The sequence below is a fragment of the Rhinoraja longicauda genome, chromosome 3, assembly GCF_053455715.1.
Source record: "Rhinoraja longicauda isolate Sanriku21f chromosome 3, sRhiLon1.1, whole genome shotgun sequence".
Classification (NCBI taxonomy): Eukaryota; Metazoa; Chordata; class Chondrichthyes; order Rajiformes; family Arhynchobatidae; genus Rhinoraja; species Rhinoraja longicauda.
Genome location: NC_135955.1, coordinates 29,062,437 through 29,085,035, shown reverse-complemented (window position 1 = coordinate 29,085,035; position 22,599 = coordinate 29,062,437). Strand labels below are relative to the sequence as shown.

At 42.8% G+C, this 22,599-nt stretch overlaps 2 protein-coding genes across 5 annotated transcripts in view; one reads left to right on the top strand and one right to left on the bottom strand.

The window, feature by feature from the left end:
- ptar1 (protein prenyltransferase alpha subunit repeat containing 1) overlaps positions 1-22,599 on the bottom strand; it is a 134,711-nt gene that overhangs the window by 27,277 nt on the left and 84,835 nt on the right. For 2 of the 4 annotated variants that reach the window (XM_078395439.1, XM_078395438.1), the window contains 2 exons: positions 8,703-8,832; positions 7,765-7,934 (listed from right to left, as the gene is read on the bottom strand). In XM_078395439.1, the coding sequence (XP_078251565.1) occupies positions 7,765-7,934; positions 8,703-8,788 (256 nt within the window). In that variant the 5' untranslated portion in view covers positions 8,789-8,832. Of the gene's footprint in view, positions 1-6,046; positions 6,181-7,764; positions 7,935-8,702; positions 8,833-9,489; positions 9,609-22,599 lie in introns of those variants that run through there. The other 2 variants (XM_078395446.1, XM_078395453.1) reach the window with 2 other exon arrangements.
- LOC144591177 (cilia- and flagella-associated protein 95-like) overlaps positions 17,595-22,599 on the top strand; it is a 29,569-nt gene continuing 24,564 nt past the window's right edge. The window contains exons 1-2 of the mRNA XM_078395469.1: positions 17,595-18,187; positions 21,119-21,233. Coding sequence (XP_078251595.1) covers positions 18,093-18,187; positions 21,119-21,233 — 210 coding nt within the window. The 5' untranslated portion in view covers positions 17,595-18,092. The remainder of the gene's footprint in view (positions 18,188-21,118; positions 21,234-22,599) is intronic.

Here is a 22,599-nt window from a genome sequence, read left to right as displayed (position 1 = left end):
ACCTTTTCACCCAGAGAGTTGTGAATCTGTGGAATTCTCTGGCCCAGAAGGCAATGGAGGTCAATTCACTGGATGTTTTCAAGAGAGAATTATACATAGGTCTGAGGGCTAACAGAATCAAGGGATATGGGGAGAAAGCAGGAACGGGGTACTGATTTTGGATGATCAGCCATGATCATATTGAATGGTGGTGCTGGCTCGAAGGGCCAAATGGCCTACTCCTGCACATATTTTCTATGTTTCCATGTTTTAACATTTTTCCAAATACATGATGCTTTATTTTAATATCTTAATTTATCTGCTTGAGTACCCAGGGAATTACCGGCAGCATTTGATGAAAATCTCCAGCTCATACTTAAGTAACTGATTTATTTGTTATTGTGATTAAGAACTTGCAACATCCAATCTTTTGCATTAATGGCTGTTTTTAAGTCACAGTGTATTCATCCAAGATTAAAGATGATAAACTTATTGATTATTTTCCCCTTTGCAGTTCAACAACCAACTTTACATGTTGGAGTCTCCGCGTTTATCAAATTTAAACCCCAAATGTGCAATCCTTCCTCCACCCTCCCCACGTCCATGACTATGCCACAGCCTGGGAAATTTTAGTGCATTCAGAAAGTATTCAGACCCCTTCACTTTTTCCACATTTTGTTATGTTACAGCCTTATTTTTAAATCGATTAAAAACATTTTTTTAATCATCAATCTACATACAATACCCCATAATTAAAAAGCAAAAACAGGCATTTAGAATGTTTTGCAAAGTAATTAAAAAGAAATAACTGAAATATCACATTTACATAAATATTCAGACCCTTTACTCAGTGCTTTGTTGAGGCACCTTTGGCAGCGATTACAGCCTCAAGTCTTCTTGAGTATGACGCTACAAGCTTGGCACACCTGTATTTGGGTAATTTCTCCCATTCGTCTCTGCTGGTCATCTCAAGCTCTGTCAGGTTGGATGGGGCGTGTCGATGCACAGCTATTTTCAGGTCCCTCCAGAGATGTTTGATCGGGTTCAAGTCCGGGCTCTGGCTGGGCCACTCAAGGACATTCACAGACTTGTCACGAAGCCACTCCTGCGTTGTCTTGGCTGTATGCTTAGGGTCGTTGTCCTGTTGGAAGTTGAACCTCTGCCCCAGTCTGACGTCGTCTGGAGCAGGTTTTCATCAAGGATCTCTGTACTTTGCTCCGTTCATCTTTCCCTCTATCCTGACTAGTCTCCCCGCTCCTGCTGCTGAAAAACATCCCCACAGCATGATGCTGCCACCACCATGCTTCACCATAGATATGGTGCCAGGTTTCCTCCAGAGGCTTGGCATTCAGGCCAAGGAGTTCAATCTCGGTTTCATCAGACCAGAGAATCTTGTTTCTCATGGTCTGAGAGCCCTTTTGGTGCCTTTGGGCAAACTCCAAGCGGGCTGTCATGTGCCTTTTACTGAAGAGTGGCCACTCTACCATAAAGGCCTGATTGGTGGAGTGCTGCAGATATAGTTGTCCTTCTGGAGGGTTCTCCCATCTCCAGAAACTCTGGAACTCTGTCAGAGTGACCATTGGGTTCTTGGTCACCTCCCTGACCAAGGCCCTTCTCCTCCGATTGTTCAGTTTGGCAGGGCGGCCAGCTCTATGAAGAGTCCTGGTGGTTCCAAAGTTATTCCCTCTTCGGGACCTGCAATGCTGCAGAAATCGTTTTATACCCTTCCCCAGATTTGTGTCTCAACACAATCCTGTCTTGGAGGTCTACGGATAATTCCTTCAGCTTCATGGCTTGGTTTTTGGTCTGACATGCAGTCAATTGTGGGACCTTATATAGACAGGTGTGTGCCTTTCCAAATCATGTCCAATCAATTTAATTTACCACTGGTGGACTCCAATCAAGTTGTAGAAATATCTCAAGGATAATCAATGGAAACAGGATGAACCCAAGCTCAATTTTGAGTGTCATAGCAAAGGGTTTGAATATTTATGTAAATTAGATATTTCAGTTATTTTTTTTAAATTAGTTTGCAAAAACTTCTAAACACCTGTTTTCGGTTCTTCATTCTGGGGTATTGTGTGTAGATTGATGATAAAAAAAGAATTTAATCCATTTTAAAATAAGGCTGTAATGTAACAAAATGGGGGGAAAGTGGAGGGGTCTGAATACTTTCTGAATGCACTGTATGTTTTGTCTTTGAACTTTAGTCAAAATGTAAATTAATAAGGAAAGTTTTAGTTTCTCATTCCACAAAAGTATCCAAAAAGTGGCTCCTTGGCCTCTGTAACAGTATGCAAAGCACATCTTTGATGCCTCCATAAAATTGGTTTGAACAAAGGTCCACCCAAATATTTAGCAGCTGAAAAATAGATTTGAAAAAAGTGTATCAAATCTGAATGAAAAAGTATGGATTAGGCTGCTTTTGGGTTTTGGAGAAACTTCCTATCAGGGTGTTTGAGAAACAAAGACTGTAACACACATCCAACCTGGGGGCAGAATTTCAGGTTTCTAGGTTATTTTGTTTCTGAGCACCGCACGAGTAACACGTCATTCTTGTGACGTTGTACATCTCATTGTTTTCCGCAAGGTAATGCTGGATATAACTTTGAATTGCGACACAAACCCGATTTCAAAACAACCAACTCAAGAAATTCTCAGCAAAGAACTGCATAAATAGATCTGGGAAAAAAAAAATCAATCATCAACAGGAAAAATTAAAATGGGTCCCTTTTAGGCTATGGACGGCTGCCTATAGGGATTTTAGAAAAACCAAGAGCGTAGCACATAAGGAGTGTAAGTTGCATGAAAACATTCAGACTTCTAGGTTGCTTCATTTCTGAGCTATGTGTGGGACCCAGACATTCTATCAAGTGTCTTTAGATTATTTTAAACAACCAAATCTACACATCCCGACTGTTGCGGTGAAATGCACACTCATTTCCACATGTCAACAGCACAACTAACTATTATCTTCTCGGCTGAATCTTTCAGGATCTGGGCAGTCCAGGCAAGGCCAGCACCTGCTGCCCTTGGGAAGATGCTATAAGTAGCCTTCTCAAACCACTGCAGGCTGACAGAGCATGGCGATAACAGTACAACCACGTTGCTTGCTAGGTTATAGTCAAAGAGCATTTAAGAGACAATCACAGAGTGATAGAGTGTGGAAACAGGTCCTTTGGCCAAACTTGCCCACACCAGCCAACATGCCCCAGCTACACTAGTCCCACCTACCAGCATTTGGTTCGTATTCCCCCAAACCTGTCCTATCCTTGTTCCTGTCTAGCTGCTTCTTAAATGTTGACATAGTCCCTGCCTCAACTACCTCCACTGGCAGCTTGTTCCATGCATCCATCACCCTTTGTGTGAAAAAGGTTACTGCTCAGATTCCTATTAAATCTTTTCCCCTTCACCTTAAACCTCTGCCCTCTGGTCCTCGATTCCCCCACTCTGGGCAAGAGACTCTGTGCATCTACCCGATCTATTCCTCTCATGATTTTATACACTTCTAAAAGATCACCCCTCATCCTCCTGCGCTCCAAGGAATAGAGTCCCAGCCTACTCTGGATTCACAAAAGGACCAGACTGACATGGATGGCAGACTTCCTCCCCTGAAGGACACGAGTGAACCATACTACCATTTTAACTGGCAGTCGAGTCTTTTTTTAACAATTTCATAAGTGATCCTCTCTTTTAAAAAAAAATCAACTCATAACCTAGAATCTGGAATTTTTAATTGAGGTTTGTACTCATTTCACTAGATTGCTTATCCAGGTGTCCAGTTTACTAGCCTAGTGCACTTGATCCCTGCACCACCATTGTACACGTGGACAAGCAGGGAAGGACAGGGAGGAATTTATACTTGTGATTGGAGGAACCCATTTCTTCCACACGTTAAGGTCTCTTAACAACTAACCATACATTTGATAAGCTACTCAGTTTGATTCTGGGTAAAACTATTATGAAAGGTGAAGAGTCAAGAGTAATGACCTTAAAACACTCTCTCACTCCATGCCTACTGAGAATGGTTATAAGTTATAGGAGCAGAATAAGGCCATTCGGCTCATCAAGTCTACTCCGCCATTCAATCACAGCCGATCTATCTTTCCCTCTCAACCTCATTTTTCTGCCTGCTCCCCATAACCCACGATACCGTACTAATCAAGAATCTGTCAACCTCCACCTTAAAAAAAAACATTGACTTGGCCTCCACAGCCTTCTGTGGCAATGAATTCCAGATTCACCACCCTCTGTCTAAAGAGGGTAGATTATGGCAGATTATCAAAACCTTCAATATTTGATTTGTACAGTACTACATTAGAATTGACTCAAAAAAATCAATAGATACATTGCACAAATCCAGTTCATTCCTCTGTAAAGTGCACTAATTATTCCTTTTTTTTTTAAAGCAAAGGATTGTACAGGTCAAAGTGCTGCATTGGCAGAGAGTTGGGATCATTAATGCTGTCGTTTAAATAAACATTTGTCAGGTAGGGGAAATTACCCTGGCCCATTTGACAGGGAAGTTAACAGGACCCACTGTTCCTCTGGTTTGGGAATTACAAATTGGACAGAAAATGAAGATGGCAGATCTCACTTGAAAGAGAAATTGGTGCATCAGACTGGCGTTTAAAGAAGTCTGATAGCTTCATGGCCACTGCTACCGATTCCAGCCATTTCAAATTCTGGATAATTAATTAATTTGTAGCACAGAGTGCACCAACAAAATGAAGAACCTTCACTAATACAGTGCTTTCACAACTAATGAACGAGAGTTGACAATGCTGTAATGTAGGAAAAGTTGCAATCATTTTGTACAAAGCTCTGTGGCAGTCAACCAGAATGTTTGTATTTCTAAACTAATGTCATTTGTGGCGTAAATCTTTTCAGGACAATGGGAAGAATGCTCATTAAAAAAATATTGCTCTTGGCTCTCATGCATTCACCCATGATGTTAACCATCTCATCACATTAAACATCTCGTCCACAAGATAGCAACTTTTTCAGTGCTGCCTCCTCTCGATACTGCATCATCAGCATAGACCGTTGCAATGACTGATGGACAGATGGATCCTAGGAAAATGAGCGTCAGGCATTTTGGAAAAAAGAATGAAGGAAAGGAAACAAAATAGAATGTGAACATAATTTGTGACTCAGAAGCGAGAATAAATATTTCAGGTGGGAAAGTTACAAAGCAGCGAACCAGGTTTAATCCTGCTCTGCGTGCGTGGAGTTTGCATGTTTCCCATGTGACAGTGTAGGGTTTCCCCCCAGGTGCTCCCATTTCCTTCCTCATCCCAAAGACTTACTAGTTGGCAAGTTACTTGCCGATTGTAAATTACCCCAGGTGCAGCTGGGTGATAGGCCAATCAGGATGAAATGGATGCGCCCGAGAGGGGAAAAAAAACCACACAGGGAAATAAATGGTGTCCTTCTATGCCACAGAAATCTGAGTAATACAACGCATATGCCAACTTATTGCAGGAGCAGGTGGAGCAAAAATTGGTTCAGTAATTGGGAGGAAGTGGATAAATTAAAACAAACGAACAGGAGCAAGAGTCATCAGAGCTCACAACAGTCTTGATAGCTGCATGCTCCTTAAAGACAAGATATTAACTTAAGAGGAAAGAAGCCATCATCAAGCCGTCAAATCTTACGTCAAGAACAAGTCCCACTTGTTCAAATAGTTCCTGATGTGCACCATCAAACTTAATTAATACTGGAATCACTGGGGACTGGGTGGGTGAAAATGTTATGAACAGTTGCTTCTTTCATGAACTTCATCGGTAAAAAAAGAGTTCATCCTATTCAATAAAAGATAATTGTTTTTGAACGAATTATGTGGAATTCCTGTTCACAGCCACAAAACTAACAAAACTGTACTTTGTTTGGACAACATTAAAACCTACACAAGTGGCTCCATGAAATTAACTCTTTCCCTTAAAAATTTGTATGTTGATATTAATAAAAACATTTTTAAATACAAGTGGAAACATGACTGGCTGATACGAGCAGCTTAAAATGCAGCAGATATTTACACATCCATAACTTGGAGGGTTCAACACACCTATTGAATGAGAAGGTTGGAGGTTCAAGACCCACACCAGTGCACAAAAATCCAGATGGTACCGAGGGAGAACCACATTGCTCGACATCCCATCCTTCAGGCAAAAGATTGAGCCGAAGGGAGTTTAATCATCTGGATGCAATAAGTTGTTTTGAAAAAGAGCAGGAAAGGTTAACCCGGGTCCAGACCTATATTTATCCCACAGTCAACACGATTAAAACATGGGTAGGAAGAAACTGAGGATGCTGGTTTATACCGAAGACAGACACAAAGTGCTGGAGTAACTCAGTGGGTCAAGCAGCAGAAAAGGAACAAGTGACGTTTCGGGCCAAAACCCTTCTTCAGCCAAATGATCTGCTCAGCATCGCACAACTGTTGGTGGGAGTAACCATGTGTAAATGACTGTGGAGTTCATACATTACAACAAGGTAGACACAAAATGCTGGAGTAACTCAGCGGGACCGGCAGCATCTCTGGAGAGAAGGAATGGGTGACATTTCAGGTCGAGACCCTTCTTCATACATTACGACCATGACGTCAGCACAAAGGTTGCCAGAAGTTGCCCTCTACGAAGGATTCCTCGAGGTCCAAACACATTCAGAAATAATACTGCCACAAGCACTGACCAACCACTAGCTTGCCACAAGAGTTGAACAGAAAGTCTGAATGGGGAATTGGCCCACATGTGAATACATGGATCAGAGGCAGATGAGTGGCATTGATGGATACATGAAACCTGATGCAAAGAAATGCATAGCGACATTTTGGAAACGGAATGAGCAATACAATAGAAATCAACACAGAACAATGTAAAGTTTAGACAATGAGCTGTTCCCATATGGCAGGCAAAGCTAGTAGGCCAAGATGAAAGAAGATGATGCCACCTATTTCTGGGCAGTCAGTCACATCCATACGAGCCATGCTCCCTGAGCTGGATTGGACTCATGACCCAAGAATACCAGGTAAAACGTAAATGTTTTTCTCCATCTAGGCAATGCCTCCAGCCCGATAAACCAATAAAATCTTTAAAATGCACTGCTCCAATTATTATGGTCACCTCCATTCCTCCCATCTCTTCAAAGACAACAATGCTTCAAAATCTCTAAACTATATCTCTGGCCTCTTGTGCATCCCCAGTACCGTTTCTTAAATTGTTTCATGAAAGGCAGTTATTGGTTTAAAATCATAACTATCTAAGGTCAAAGGTTGGGGTATCAAAAACAAGAGATATGTTTAAGGTGAAAATAATTTGTTTCGAAGGGGATTTTTTTTAAATGACCCAGAGTGTCAGGAACACACTGTCAAGAGAATGCAAATATATTTCTAATATAGGAAAATGGGATTAGTGTATAGGGGCAAAAAGGTCAACACAGGCATGGTGGGGCAAAGGGCCCATTACCATCCTGCACAGCTCTACGACTTCACAAGTTTAGGCCCTAAACGTTGAAATTACCTCCATAAAAGTCTCTGCCTCTCTCAAACACCTCCTTCAAGCTCTACCACACTTTGCCATCTGTTCTCCGGCATCACGCTTTGTTTTGTTTGATAATGCTTTCATGAAATGCCTTGCCACATTATACTATATTAAAAGAATTAGACAAACTCAAATAGTTGTTTCCCACTCTACACAGAGGTTAAGACAATTCAGAGGAATATTAGTTTTATTCTTTGATGGTAATGTCTACGTCAACATTTAGTACAAAATATCTGCCACTTACCATCCCTGTCTAACCACAGTTTTCTCTGCCTGTAGAGAACAAGTTTACTATGAACGAAGGGCAAGAGCAGTTTAACGCACCAGCTTTCTAGACCAAGTTTATTTTCCACCAGTACTACAGGACTCCGGTTGTACCTGGCTTCAAGGCATGGAATCAATCCAATCTCATCACTGCAAACAGAAAACATGGGAGAAAGCAAATCACCCCACGTTCACACTGGAGCCCCAGCACAATAGAATTTTAAGGAAACCTTTACATTTATTTGCTAAATTGGAGTCTTTGCAAATATTCATACCCACTGTAAATTCAAATACCACAAATCCACCGATGTGAAAATGCATCAGAACACCATCAGAACGTCAATATCAGCATAGGCCAAAACACACAGTCACAGGCATTGAAATGCACCCACGACTTCCAATTGCAGCAGGGAAAGCTTAGCTGTAATGAAGCATTGAACCTGAATTACAAGGAACCCCCATAGAATTCATTTAACAACAATAGGGTTGGGACACCAGTGAAACAAGGGGTCTTTTAAAAAAAAAAATTAAACCCCCTTTCTTGAGCTTCACAGGCCATAGAACAGAAAACTGCATTGTGCACAGACGGCCTTTATAACCAGCAAGCCTGCAAGCAACTGAACACAAACGATGCAATTTATTTGTCTCTCTCTCTCCACACATTTAACTGATTGCAGCCTTTGTCACTAACCCCACCCTTCTCTCACTTCCTCCTCCTCCCCAATGCACGAGCTCTCTCTCTTTAACCCAGTCTCATCTTTCTTTAATACCCACCACTCACTCCCAGCTTCTCTCTATGTTATTATTAAACCCCATCCCTTTAACTTGCTCCCTCCCCTGGTGCCTTGCTTGCTTGCTCGGGGCGGTGGTGCATGGGCCGGCGGGGACCGGGAACAACGGGCGGCGGCTGCAGCTTACATGTTGGGGTTCCTCCTGAAAGCGTTGGCAATGTCTTTGACAACCCTCTGAACCAAAAACTTCACCTCCTCTTCCGATTCTGCCATCTTCCTCACTCCCCCTCGCAGACTGCAATACTTCCGGGGCAAGGCTGAGAGCGAGAGAGAGAGAGAGAGAGAGAAAGAAAAAAAAAATACATTGTCTTTAAAAGAACACCCACACTCAAAACAAAAAGGCACCCTGGAGCAAACGAATAGGGTCTATGGGCAGCCTCCAGTTTGCATTGCACCCCTTCCAGTCCCCTACCCTGCTGCAGAATGTGCAATGGTGCTTCAAAACGTTCCCTTATTCGCGAATCAACTTTCCCACCGCTACATTATTTTTTTGGAAAGGATCCAAAATGCTAGTTGCTTTTAATTTGTGCATGCATGCATGCAAAACCACGTTGAAAAAACAAGAGTGGGGAAGAAAGAGGTGGGTGGGTGGGGGTAGGAGGGGAGGTGGGTTGGAATTGGGGAAGGAGGAGAGGGGATTACTTTTTTGAACGGTTGCAAAATACTCGTTGCTTAATTTGTGCATGGACAGCCCACTCTTAAAAAAAACAAGGCGGGAGGGGTGTAGGGAGAGAGATGGGGATAAGGAGGTGGGGGGAGACGGAAAGGAGGAGGAGGAGAAGGGATGAGTGGTGGGGAGGGGGATTTACTGGTGTTCTTCAGCCCACTCGGCTATGCCCTACCATCAGGGATTTGTGCAGTTTTCTCGGGGTCGGACGTGCCAGTAGTAATGTTACAAGTTTTCAATCTCTTACCCTACACACACAGCACCTACGTTTTGGTTTACCGGAGGTGTAATTATTCGTTGCTTAATTCACTGCAGTGAACGATGGCAAGACGAGAGTCATCATTGGAAAGAGTCCTTAAATGTGATCTTTTTCTCCTAAAGATCACTTCACGGTACTTAAGAACGATCATTTGCTCTGCCATTCATTGTGATCATGACGGAACCTTGACCTCAGTTTCACCTCCCCACATCCCATAATTCACTCAATATCTAAACATCTATTGATCACCACTTTTGATAAGGACAGCAATCTAACCTCCACATGGATGGAAAATTGCAAAGACTCTGGCTGGAGAAGAGTTTTTCTCATTCGAATAGGCTTCTTATTTTAGTAATTAGAACCCTTGGTTCAAGGCAACCCAACTAGGTGGAATATCAACTTAAATTTTAGAAGTTTCAATGAAATCACCTATATCAAGAGGGTACCTGGCTAGTCTGTTTAATCCTTCCTAAACCAAGCTGCTTTTCCAGGAGTTAATCTGATGAACTTCATCCCCATCCTATCATTAGTGTATCTGTCTTTATATATATATATTTTTTTTTTAAACTTGTTTTTTGGATGACAAATAAAGATATCTTGAATTTTGAATAAAGTCTCACCAGGTCCCCATAGAATTGATGCAAGGCATTTCTACTCTTGTACTGAAACATTTTTGTAATAAAAATCAGCATACTATTTGTCTTAATTGCCTTCTGGACCTCCATGTTGACTATCAATGACTCATGCACAAGGACTCCAGTTCGTTTTGAACACGATCATCTTTCAGTTTCTCACTGTAAAAAGTACATAATTTTTCTAAAAAATATGACCTCACATTTTCCACATTATATTCTATCTCCCGATTTACTGTGCTTGAGTATATACCCATAAAGCCCTTCAATAACACCCCCACTGCCATTTAGCATTGTGTCAACTGCAAACATGCATTTTCAGGAAGTCACCAGGTTACAAAAGGGTTCCTTTCCCGAAAAAAAAACCCCACAAAGCACTGGAGTAACCCAACGGGTCAGGCAGCATCTCAGGAGAACATGGATAGGTGACGTTTCGCGTTGGGATCTTCTAGAAACATAGAAACATAGAAAATAGGTGCAGGAGTAGGCCATTCGGCCCTTCGAGCCTGCACCGCCATTCAATATGATCATGGCTGATCATCCAACTCAGTATCCTGTACCTGCCTTCTCTCCATACCCCCTGATCCCTTTAGCCACAAGGGCCACATCTAACTCCCTCTTAAATATAGCCAATGAACTGGCCTCAACTACCTTCTGTGGCAGAGAATTCCACAGATTCACCGCTCTCTGTGTGAAAAAAAATGTTCTCATCTCGGTCCTAAAAGACTTCCCCCTTATCGTGTCGTGTCTGACTAACTGAAGGTCGTGTCTGACTAACTTGATTGAATTTTTTGAAGGGGTGACCAAGGAGGTAGATGGGGGTAGTGCAGTGGATGTGGTATACATGGATTTCAGTAAGGCTTTTGACAAGGTCCCGCACAGGAGACTAGTCAAGAAGGTAAGAGCCCATGGGATCCAGGGTACCTTGGCAAAATGGATAAAAAACTGGCTTAGTGACAGAAGGCAGAGGGTGATGGTAGAAGGGTGCTTCTGTGACTGGAGGCCGGTGTCCAGTGGGGTGCCGCAGGGATCGGTGTTGGGTCCCTTACTGTTTGTAATCTACATAAATGATCTGGATGTCAACGTACAGGGCATGATCAGCAAGTTTGCAGATGACACAAAGGTAGGGGGGGGTGGTGAATAGCGAGGAAGGGATCTGCAAGCTGCAGGAAGATATAGATCAGATGGTCAGATGGGCGGAGCAGTGGCAGATGGAATTTAATCCTGAAAAGTGTGAGGTGATGCACTTTGGCAGAAATAACTTGGAGAGGGAGTACACCATGAATGGAAGGACCCTAGGGAAGACAGGGGTACAGAGGGACCTTGGAGTACAGGTACACAGGTCCTTGAAGGCAGCAGGACAGGTGGACAGGGTGGTTAAAAAGACATATGGGTTACTGACCTTCATTAGCCGGGGCATCGAATATAAAAGTAGGGGGGTAATGATGGAATTGTACAGAACAGAACACTGGTGAGGCCACAGCTGGAGTATTGTGTACATTTCTGGTCACCACATTATAGAAAGGATGTGATAGCTTTGGAGAGGGTGCAGAGGAGATTCACCAGGATGCTGCCAGGGATGAAGTTCCTCGGCTATGAGGAGAGACTGGGCAGATGATCTGGATGTCAACGTACAGGGCATGATCAGCCCCCTCCTATTTCCCCATCGCCATACTACCTTCCCTCTGACACCTGTGCCGATGGCCTGCTGTGCACCTCTACCATGGTCATCATTGCAAACGTCAGATCAACCTTCCTGAGAGTGAATGTGCAGGAAGGAACTGCAGACGTTGGTTTAAACCTGAATGCACACAAAATGCTGGAATTTGTTAGCTGTTTACATCTTGAACAATGGATACAGTGGATGAGGTTGGAGGAGGCCTTCCGCAGAGACTGTTCCCTCCGCAACTCCCTGGTTAACTCATCCCTTCCCACCCAAACCACCCCATCCCCACGTACCTTCCCCTGCAACCGCAGGAGATGCAACACCTGTCCCTAAACCTCGACCCTGTCCAGGGACAGTCCTTTCAGGTAAGGCAGAAGTTCACGAGCACCTCCTCCAACCTCATCTACTGTATCCGTTATTCAAGATGTGGACTCTTACACATCGGCGAGACCAAACGTAGACTGGGTGATTGTTTCGCTGAACGCCTTCACTCAGTCCGCCTGGACCTACCTGATCTCCCAGTTACCAAACACTTTAATTCCCCTTCCCATTCCCACACTGACCTTTCTGTCCCTGGCCTCCTCCATTGTCAGAGTGAGGCGAAATGCAAATTGGAGAAACAGCATCTCATATTCCGCATGGGCAGCTTACAACCCAGTGGTATGATATTGATTTCTCAAACTTCAAGTAACCCTTGCATCCCTCCACTCTCTCCATCCCTCCCCCACCCAAGTCGCACCAGCTTCTCGTTCTCATCTAGCAAACCGGGTGGCGCCAGCAAGTGGCTGCCTCGCCAACAGTCCTTTCTTCTGTTTTTGTTATTTTAAGTACGTGTGAAAGAGTATGTTTTAGTGCTCCTTGCTTTGTTTTATGGGGGGGGGAGGGGGTTATGTGGCTGTGTGTCTTGTTGCTTTTCACTTAGTATGGCTGTATGGTAACTCAAACTTCACTGTACCTTAATTGGTACATGTGACAATAAAATGACCTTGAAACCTTGAAACAGCTAACAATGGCCTGTTTCCTTTATCATTGTTACTTTTTTTGCATATCTTTCATTCATTTGTTCTATATCTCTCGTTACCCTTTCCCCTGACTCTAGTCTGAAAAAGTGTGTCGACCAGAAACGTCACCAGTTCCTTCTCCAGAGATGCTGCCAGTCCCGCTGAGTTACTCCAGTATTTTGTGTCTATCTTCCTGAGAGTGAAGCTGTGGAAGCAACTGGCCTGGTAGGAGTCTCTGCCATGACCTCAGAAACCGCACAGACCAGCTGGCAGAAATTTGCTTGGACATCTTTAACTTTTCCCTGCTCCATTCTGAGTTTCCAATCTGCTTCAAGAAGACCAAAGAAAAGCATAAATAGTGTGCCTTAGAACATAGAACAGTACTCACAGGAACAGCCTCCTAGGCCTACTATGTTTGTGCTGCACATGATGCCCAGTTAAATCAATCTCCATTGTTAGCACACATATCCCTCAGTCCCTACACATCCATGCGCCAATCTAAAAAACCCCTAAACATCATTATCGTATCTGCTTCCACCACCATGCCTGGCAACCCATTCTTGGCCTCTCCCCCCTTTCCACTCTCCATGTAAAGAACTTGCCAAGAAAATTTCTTTTAAACTTAGCCATGCTCACCTTAAAGTCTAGTCTTTGACAGTTCCATCTTTGGAAAAAGGTTCTGACCCTATCTTATTGATGCCTCTCATAATTTTACAATCTTCTATTAGGCCTCCCTTCAACCTCTAACACTCCAGAGAAAAGAATCCAACATCTTCTTATAGCTTATACTCTCTAATCTAGATGGCATTCTGGTAAACCTTTCCTGCACCCTCTTCAAAGCCTGTAATAAGATGACCAGAACTGCACACAATACTCCAAATGCCGCCTAACCAAAGTCCTATAAAGCTGCAACATGACTTCCGGACACATATTCAATGCCCCGACTGATGAAGGCAAGCATGCCATGCCTTCTTTACCACTCTGTCTACTTGTGCTGCCACTTTCAGGGAGCTATCGAATTGGAGCCCAAGATCCCATTGTATGTCTTACCATTAACTGAATACTTTCCCCTCACAATCGACCTCTCAATGTGGAACATCTCATCCTTGCTTGGATTAAACTCCATCTGCATTTTTCCATCCACACCTGTAACTCACTGTACCTTTTTACCTTTTGACAGCCTTCCTTATTGTCTGCAACTCCATTAATTGTGGTGCCACCTGCAAACTTACTAACCACCCCCCTACATTTATTTATCAGTGCATATTGCCTTTACAAACCCGTCAAGCTGCTACAAGCAAGAATTTCATTATTCCATTGTTGGTACACATGACGATTAAACACTCAAGATTCTTTACTCTCGATTCCTGGAATATCTCCGTCAGACTACTATTCATTGACTACAGCTCCACCTTCAACAGCATAATTCCAACCAAACTCATCTCCAAACTCCTGGACCTAGGACTCAGCATTCTCTTCAACATCCTGACCCTTAGACTGCAATCACAAGTTCCCAAGTTCACAAGTTATAAGAGTAGAATTAGGCCATTTGGCCCACCGAGTCTACTCCACCATTCAATTATGGCTGATCTCTACCTCCTAATCCCATTTTCCTGCCTTCTTCCCATAACCTTGTCACCCGTTCTAAATCAAGAATATGTCTATCTCTGCCGTAAAAATATCCACTGACTTGTCTTTCACATCCCTCTGTGGCAACGTGTTCCACAAATTAACTACCCTCTGACTAAAGAAGTTCTTCCTCACCTCCTTTCTAAAAGAGCACCCTTTAATTCTGAGGCTATGACCTCTGGTCCTAGACTCTCCCACCAATAGAAACATCCTTTCCACATCCACTCTATCTGTGCCTTTCATTATTCTGTAAGCTTCAATGAGGTCCCCCCTCAACCTTCTAAACTCCAGCGAGTAGGGGCCCAGTGCTGTCAAACGCTGATTCATATGCTAAGCCACTCATTCCTGGAATAATTATTGTAAACTAGGATTGGTGATAATATGACCTCCACAACAATTCTCCACACTGGTGCCCCACGAGGCTGTGTTCTCAGCTCCTCACTACACTCATGTCTATGTGGCCAATATTTTGCTCCAACTCCATTTACAAATTTGCACATGACAACAGTATAGTAGGTCAGATCTCCAACAATGATGAGATGGAGTATGGGAAGGAAGTAGAGAGACGAGTAGCTCACTGCTGAAGTGGAGTGAACTGACCGGGAAGAACAAGTGTCAAAACAACAACCTCTCCCTCACAGATGGCAAAATGAAATCTTCAGGAATATAGTGATAAACACACATCAGTCTACATCAATGGTGCTGAAATGGACATGGTCGAGAGGTTCAACTTTCTATGAATAAAAATCACCTAAAATTTGGTCCAAACACATTGACACAATGGCCAAGAACCACACCAACACTTCTTTTGCCCTAGAAGACTTGGGAACTTCAGCATCTCAAATGACTCTTACCAATTTTGATAGATGTAACATAGAAAGCATCTTTTGAAGTACAGTATTAATATAGTCAGTCTTTATTGGGAAGAACATTATCTTCCTGCATAGCATAAAGATATTGTATTTATATACGTTTCAATTGAAAAATATGATTTGGAGTACATAATATTTATTATAGCTTAACACATTTCAATATATTTGATATGGTGCTACTTTATTGTGGGAAATATTACTTTTCTACTAATTAACACTGATGCACATTTTAACTAGAAAATATTCTTCAAGAAAAGCAACAGTGAATGTTGAACATTTGGTGTAAATACTAATATTAAGATTTTAAGATATTAGTAAGATGCAGTTTTATTGTAAGAAGACATTGCCTTTCGACATGCAATTAAATATCCACATTTAACTAATTCTAACTTGAAAATATCACTGAAGAAAAGTGGTGGAATTGAATGGCCACTTGCTGTAAATATATTTATTGTAACGATATGTGCTTAAAGTAAAATGATTAACATGACTATTTCTCCGTACACAGCGAAGTGTGCTGTTTGGCTTTATGTGCTATCTACCAAATGGAAACTTGTTGCCAACTATCCAGTATAAATCCCTTGGCAAAATAGGTCGGCAGCGGGTCTGCGGAGGGATTCCCGTAAAGCCTCATCAGTGTATATGACACCCGCGCCCATGGCAACGGGTTTAAAAATTAAAAGCGATTAGCGCTGGGTTTTGCTCTTTGCATGCAAGTCGACCTTTGTTTCGGTGACGTTTCCTCCTTGTGATACAACTCTCGACCGGCGCCTCGTAAGCACAACGTAAAAGCGGCACTACTTGACCCAGGGCACAGTCCGCTGTGGTGGTGTGAAGTAACGGAGAGGGACAAGTCAATGGGAGTGAGATAGAAGATAACCGAGATAAGAGGCATCTGAGAGCAGAGGCAACCGAGAGTGAGGTGAAAGGGAACCGAGAGCAATAAGAGGGAACCAAGTCCACTGAGAGAATTAGGAATTGGTAACTGGAAGAAGGATAAAGGAAGAGATTTGAGGGTGCGACAGCTGAGGGGGAATCTAAGATATAAGATACAACTGAGATCGAGATAGAAAGAAAAGTGAGAGAAGTAAGAGGGACGTAAAAGAGAAATCAATCAACTCAGGGAGTTGGGATTGAGGTAGAAGAGTGATCAGAAACGACTGATGCAGAGATAGAAGATAAATGTGAGAGAGAATAAAGGAGACAACCCAGAGAGAGATGCAATTAAGCAAAATCAAGATCTGAGAGACAACTGAGCTGAACGAGAAAAGAGGTGAAATAGGAATCAACTGTGATAGAAGAGAGTAAAAACATATAACGGGGAGAGCATTCAATGCTGAGAGGGGTTGGAGATAATTGAGAGAGGGATAAAAAGGTGATAGATAAGGGAAAAGTATCAGGGCAAAGACTCGTTGAATTAAATACAGGATACAACTGAGAAAGATAGGCATCAGTGAGGAAATAAAACAGTGATAAGAGAGGAGATTACAGAGATAGTGGAAACAATCGAGATACAAAAAAGGGAGGGGAGGAAACAGAAAGAGTAGACAGAGGGATTGACAGAGACTAAACAGATAGAGAGAGTAGATAGAAAGAGAGGTATACAGAGAGGAGTGGACAGAGAGAGAGAGCAGAGAGAGAGGAGTGGACAGAGAGAGAGAAGACGGAGAGGTGAACAGAGAGAAGAGGAAACACTGAAGGAAGAAAACAGATTCAGAGAGAAGAAAAAAGAGAGAGAGGGTCTCACAGAGAGACACGGAGGAGTTGGGCAAAAAAAGAGCCAGAAAACAAAGAGAGGAGGAAACTCTGAATAATAAGTTCACAGAGATAGTGAACAAAGTTCATAAAGAAAAAGAGAAGCAAACAGAGAGGAATAAATAGAGAGTGCGGGGGGGGGGGGGGGGGGGACAGAAAGGAGAGAAAAACAAAAAGAGGAGAAAAACAAAGAGGTGAAGACAAAGAGGAGATAATTGAGTGAGATTGAGGACAAACCGAGTGAGAGTGAGCAGAGAAAACTGAGGGAGAAAAGTGGCAGAGGAAACAGAGGCAGGGGAGCAGTGAGGGTGGGGGGGGGGGTAATTGAGCAAGGTTTAGGGACAACATCGAAATAAGGATCAATAGAGAGAGAAATAGAAGATTATTGGGAGCTAAGAGACAACTGGGAGAAATCACAGGAAACAACTGGGCTTTGAGATAGGAGACAGAATACAAAATTTCAGGAAAGAAAGGTCACTGAGAATTATAAAGATAATTGTGTCAAGGATAGTGAACTAAGAATGAGATAGGAAGAGGAGAGAATTGAGAAAGTGAGTTAGTACTGAAAGTGGAGAGGTGAATAGAGAGGCAACTGAGAAATATTGAGACCATTTTTAAAAAGAGCAAAGCTGAAAGTGACGTCAAACGGAAACGAACCGAGGTCCAAACTGACAACGAGTGAAAATCAAGGAAGGTCAAAATAGAATCACTTGTTAAGAAAGGGGAGGAAACAAATTGTAGTTACTGACAGACAAAATACAACTAAAGCCTCGAGGCAGATTAGGTATTTAATAAAACAGCCAGAAACGACCAGAGGATAGGGGAGACATGTAATGAGGAGAAGCTTTGAGACCAGTCAGCAGCTCGGACACTGTGAAAGGGGACATTAGGATCAAGGGGGAAGGACTGGAAGACAACGTACTCTAGTGGGCAGAGAGATAAAGGAGCAGAGAAGGAGATAGTATAGTGTTTGAGTGGGAACAAACGAGGTGTATAAAAGAGAAAGAAATCAAAAAGGCAGGGGGAACGAGAAGAAATGGACAGTGGAATTGACGATGATGATCGCAAAGGCTCTCTTACACTTCGCTCAACTCAAAAGACGTATGACAGACCAGTGCTCGTCTGCAATTGGTACGTATTGAAATCTGAAAAAGTCTCATTAAACTTTGAATATGTTTTAAATGTAAAGTGCTAAGGATCTCGGCAATTGTTTTGCTAAATCATGATTGGATATTTTGGAATATAGTAGTTCTATGCTGCTGTGGCTAATGTGTTGCAACTAGATCAAACCACCAGAGGGCAGGGAGACAAAGAGCATAGAACATCGAAGGTATCACAAAAAGCTGGAGTAACTCAGCGGGTCAGGCAGCATCTCAGGAGAGAAGGAATGGGTAACGTTTTGGGTTGAGACCCTTCTTCAGACATATAACAGTTCAGCATAGGAATAGGCCCTTCGGCCCACAATGTCAGTCCTTAATATTTTACCTTGTTAAATTCCTCTCCTGTGTTTGCATGTGGCTCCATATCCTTGCATTCCCTGCATATCCATCTGCCAATCTGAAAGCCTCTAAAAACACCATTATCGTATCTGCTTCCACCACCACCCCTGGCAGCTCATTTGAAACACCCACCAATCTCTGTACTAAAAAAAAACTAGCTCCACACATCTCCTTTAAACTTTCAACTGACCTTGAAGCTATGCCCTCTAGTCTTTGACATTTCCAACTGGGAGAAAGGTTCTCACTGTCTATCTATGCCTCTGATAATTTTATAAATTAAAACTAGGGCAATGGAGTTGCTGCCTCACAGCACCAGAAACCTGGGTTCAATCCTGGCAAGAGGTGTTGGCTGCGCGGTTTATACATTCTCCCTGTAACCTCGTGGGTTTTCTCTGGGCTCTGATATCCTCCAACATTCCAAAGACTTGCAGGTTTGTAGGTTAATTGGCCTCTGTAAATTGCCCCGAGTCTGTAGGATGCAAAAGTGGAATAAAATAACCATTGAGCGGGTGATCAATGGCCAGCGTGAACTTGGTGGGCCGAAGGGCCTGTTTGCACACTGTATCTCTCAACTGTATCTCTAATCTAAAATGAGATTATCCCAGAGCACCTGATGCCCCATTATAATCTATCCAAGTTTGCCCAACCTCTCCTTGCAGCTAATTCCATCTAATCCGGGCAGCATTCTGGTGATCCTCTTCTGCACCCTTTCCAAAGGCTCTACTCCCTTCCTAACAAAGGGCCGACCAGAACTGCAATGATGCAAGCGGTCCAGCAAATCTGTTGAGGATTGATATGAATAGCAAAATTGGAATATTTAAATTATTATTTGAGATGTGTATCCATTACCTTTGCACAGCTGCCATCTTGCTAATTGCAAAATTGAGGTATTTGTGCAGAAGGTACAAAACCAACCACAGAAATTTCTCCACTCCAACCTAGGCACTCTTTTAAAAATGAAATATAAGCACCACTGCTGCTCAACCTCTCTGGTATCAAATATTGACTCTTACAACTTAATTGCTGGATATTTTAAAAATAGTACAATTTAAAATAAAAGTATTTTGCTTTTCACTTTTGTGCCCCTTTTTTTCTGAGAGAAGGAATTCCTCTTCATATTTGTCTTGAGCTGTCAACCCTAAAACTGAAATGACCTCTCCAAGTTCTGGATTCCCCACAGGGGTAAACATACCATCAGGATCAACCCTTCCTTGTTGACACGTGACTCCAGTCCAACACCAGCATAGCTGACTCTTAAACGCCCTCGATCATCCACTGAGTCCTTGCTTATTCTGTCACTTGTTTCAAATCAGTTTGAGGATGGCTGCAAGCAAACACCCACATATTGAGAATAAATATAAAAGAAGTTTGTTTGGATGCAGTGTCTAAAGAGGTCTTTGTTATTGGGTCTGTACCCTCTGTCTAAAGCAGCGATGGACTGTATCAAAACCTGCTGTATATCGTTGCTCAAGATAACATAGGAGATTTCTAAGGCTCTCTTTAAAGTCTGAGGCTCCGTTTAGAACATTTAGGGTTTCTGAGACTATCTTTAGAACATTAGAAATTGCTGTCTCTTATAAGTTTACCCCAGAACAGGAACGTAGAGAACCATGTTTAACAAATCTAGACCATCTGATTCGTGTGCCAGGACCACTTTCCATGCGGACTCTTTGGGATGGAATGGTAATATAAAATGGAGTACCTCAAGTATAAAGAGACTGGATGAATGGATCGCGAGGCTGAGTGGATAAACATTTCTTTGGTGGCTACGATGCAGTTGTTCACTATATTCCTGCACTGCTGAAGAATCCTCTACCTCGCTGTGCAGACCACGCTCCACAAAATGTGCATTCCACCACATAAGAAAATAAGAAACGGGTGTGCAAATCAGCCACTCGGTTCTTTAGGACTGTTCCAGCATTAATAAGATTATTTCTTGCCCTCAACATCATCACGGCACATTTCTAACCATCACCCCCAAAGATACTAGAGGAGATACTCTAGTCAATAGACAATAGACAATAGGTGCAGGAGTAGGCCATTCGGCCCCTCGAGCCAGCACCACCATTCAATGTGATCATGGCTGATCATTCTCAATCAGTACCCCGTTCCTGCCTTCTCCCCATACCCCCTGACTCCGCTATCCTTAAGAGCTCTATCTAGCTCTCTCTTAAATGCATTCAAAGAACTGGCCTCCACTGCCTTCTGAGGCAGAGAAATTCCACAGATTTACAACTCTCTGACTGAAAACGTTTTTCCTCATCTCCATTCTAAATGGCCTACCCCCTATTCTTAAACTGTGGCCCCTGGTTCTGGACTCCCCCAACATTGGGAGTCAATGTCTGTTCTATGGAAATCGTTCAGATGTCCCACTTGTGGGGAAAAGCAAAGAACGTACAGCTAGTAAGATTACACACAGAGCAAAGTGAAATAATCAGGTTGCCTGTCTCTCGAAAAATTGGATGAGTTGTTAACATTGGCCCTGGCATTTGGGGAGAAAGCCCATCATCCTCAAAATAGAATAGAAACTGCTCCAATAAGTAATCTGATTTTTTGTGTGCAGGTACCAGCACAGGGAGGCAGAGCCCAAGGATTATGATGTAGATGCAATTCCACGGGGAAAGCGGAAAAACCTGCACCGTTCAACGTATAAACGTTTTTCAAACCTGAATGATGGAGTAAGCAATCAATCAGAGTAATAAATAAATCGACTTATAATTAAACTTAACCTTGAACCAGCATGCCTAATAGCTATCATACAAAACCAGTTGCATTTTGACATGGTGAAATTTATTTTTGCTTGGGGCAAAAGTTTCAATTGAGCCTTAAAATTTGGCAGCAAATTTATGGGTATAATCCTGCCGATAAAAGATGCTTGTAAACATTTTCCCCATTTTAACAACAGCCTTTGAGCAATAATGAATTATTGATTGTGTCGGAAGGAACTGCTGATGCTGGTTTACACCGAATATAGACACAAAATGCTGAAGTAACTCAGTGGGTCAGGCAGCATCTCTGGAAAAAAGGAATAGGTGATGTTTTGGGTCAAGACCCTTCTTCAGACTGGTCAATAAATAAGTATTGATTATCGTGTTTTGGTAGGACATTAGATTTTTAGACTTTAGACTTTAGGCCCTCCAAGTCCGTGCCAACCACGATCACCCCATATACTAACTCTATCCTACACACCCGGGAGAATTTACAATTTTACCTAAGCCAATTAACCCACAAGCATGTATGTCTTTGGAATGGGGGAGGAAACCGGAGCACCTGGAGAAAACCCAGTCAGTCGCAGAGAGAATGTACAAACTCCGTACGGACAGCACCCATAGTCAGAATCTAACCCGGATCTCTGGTGCTGGAAGGCAGCAACTCTACCACTGCACCACTGTGCCACCCAAAAATACACTTTTTAAGTGTCTTTAGTAAGAAGACACTAAACGACTGCTTTGAAAATTGCAATCTCTGATTCCTACCAATGGATCAGCAGATGGAAAGGTTGTGGGTTCACACTCTGCCCCAGAAACCTCCAGTATCAGTACTGAGGGTTTGGACTGCTGATGGAAATGCCATTGATGCCTGCAGAAGGATGCAGGATAGATATCTCTGATGCACAGATTTTTTCATACTCCTTTTAGTCCTTCCAACAACTTCTTTTGGCCATTCAGTAAATATGGTGGATCTGCAGCTTCACTCCGTGCGTCTTTTCCCAACAATGGTGCAGCTGTGGGACTGCTATTTCACGGTTCTAACGAGCAGGATTCAATCCTAACCTCGGTTGCCCTGTCAATGTGAAGGATGCACATCCTCTCTGTGACCGCATGGGTTTCCTCTGGGTTTTCTGGTTTCTGACCACATCCTGATGATGTGTGGGTCGTTCGGTTAACTGGCCATTGTAAATTGCCTCGAGTGTGCAATTGAGTGGTGGAAGCCTGAGGCAAGGATGGAGGGAGTTAATGGAAGTTAGAGGAGAATAGAATGTGTTAGGATAGAATTAGTGTAATATTCGTGGTTGATGAACGGTGTTGACTCAAGAGCCTCAAA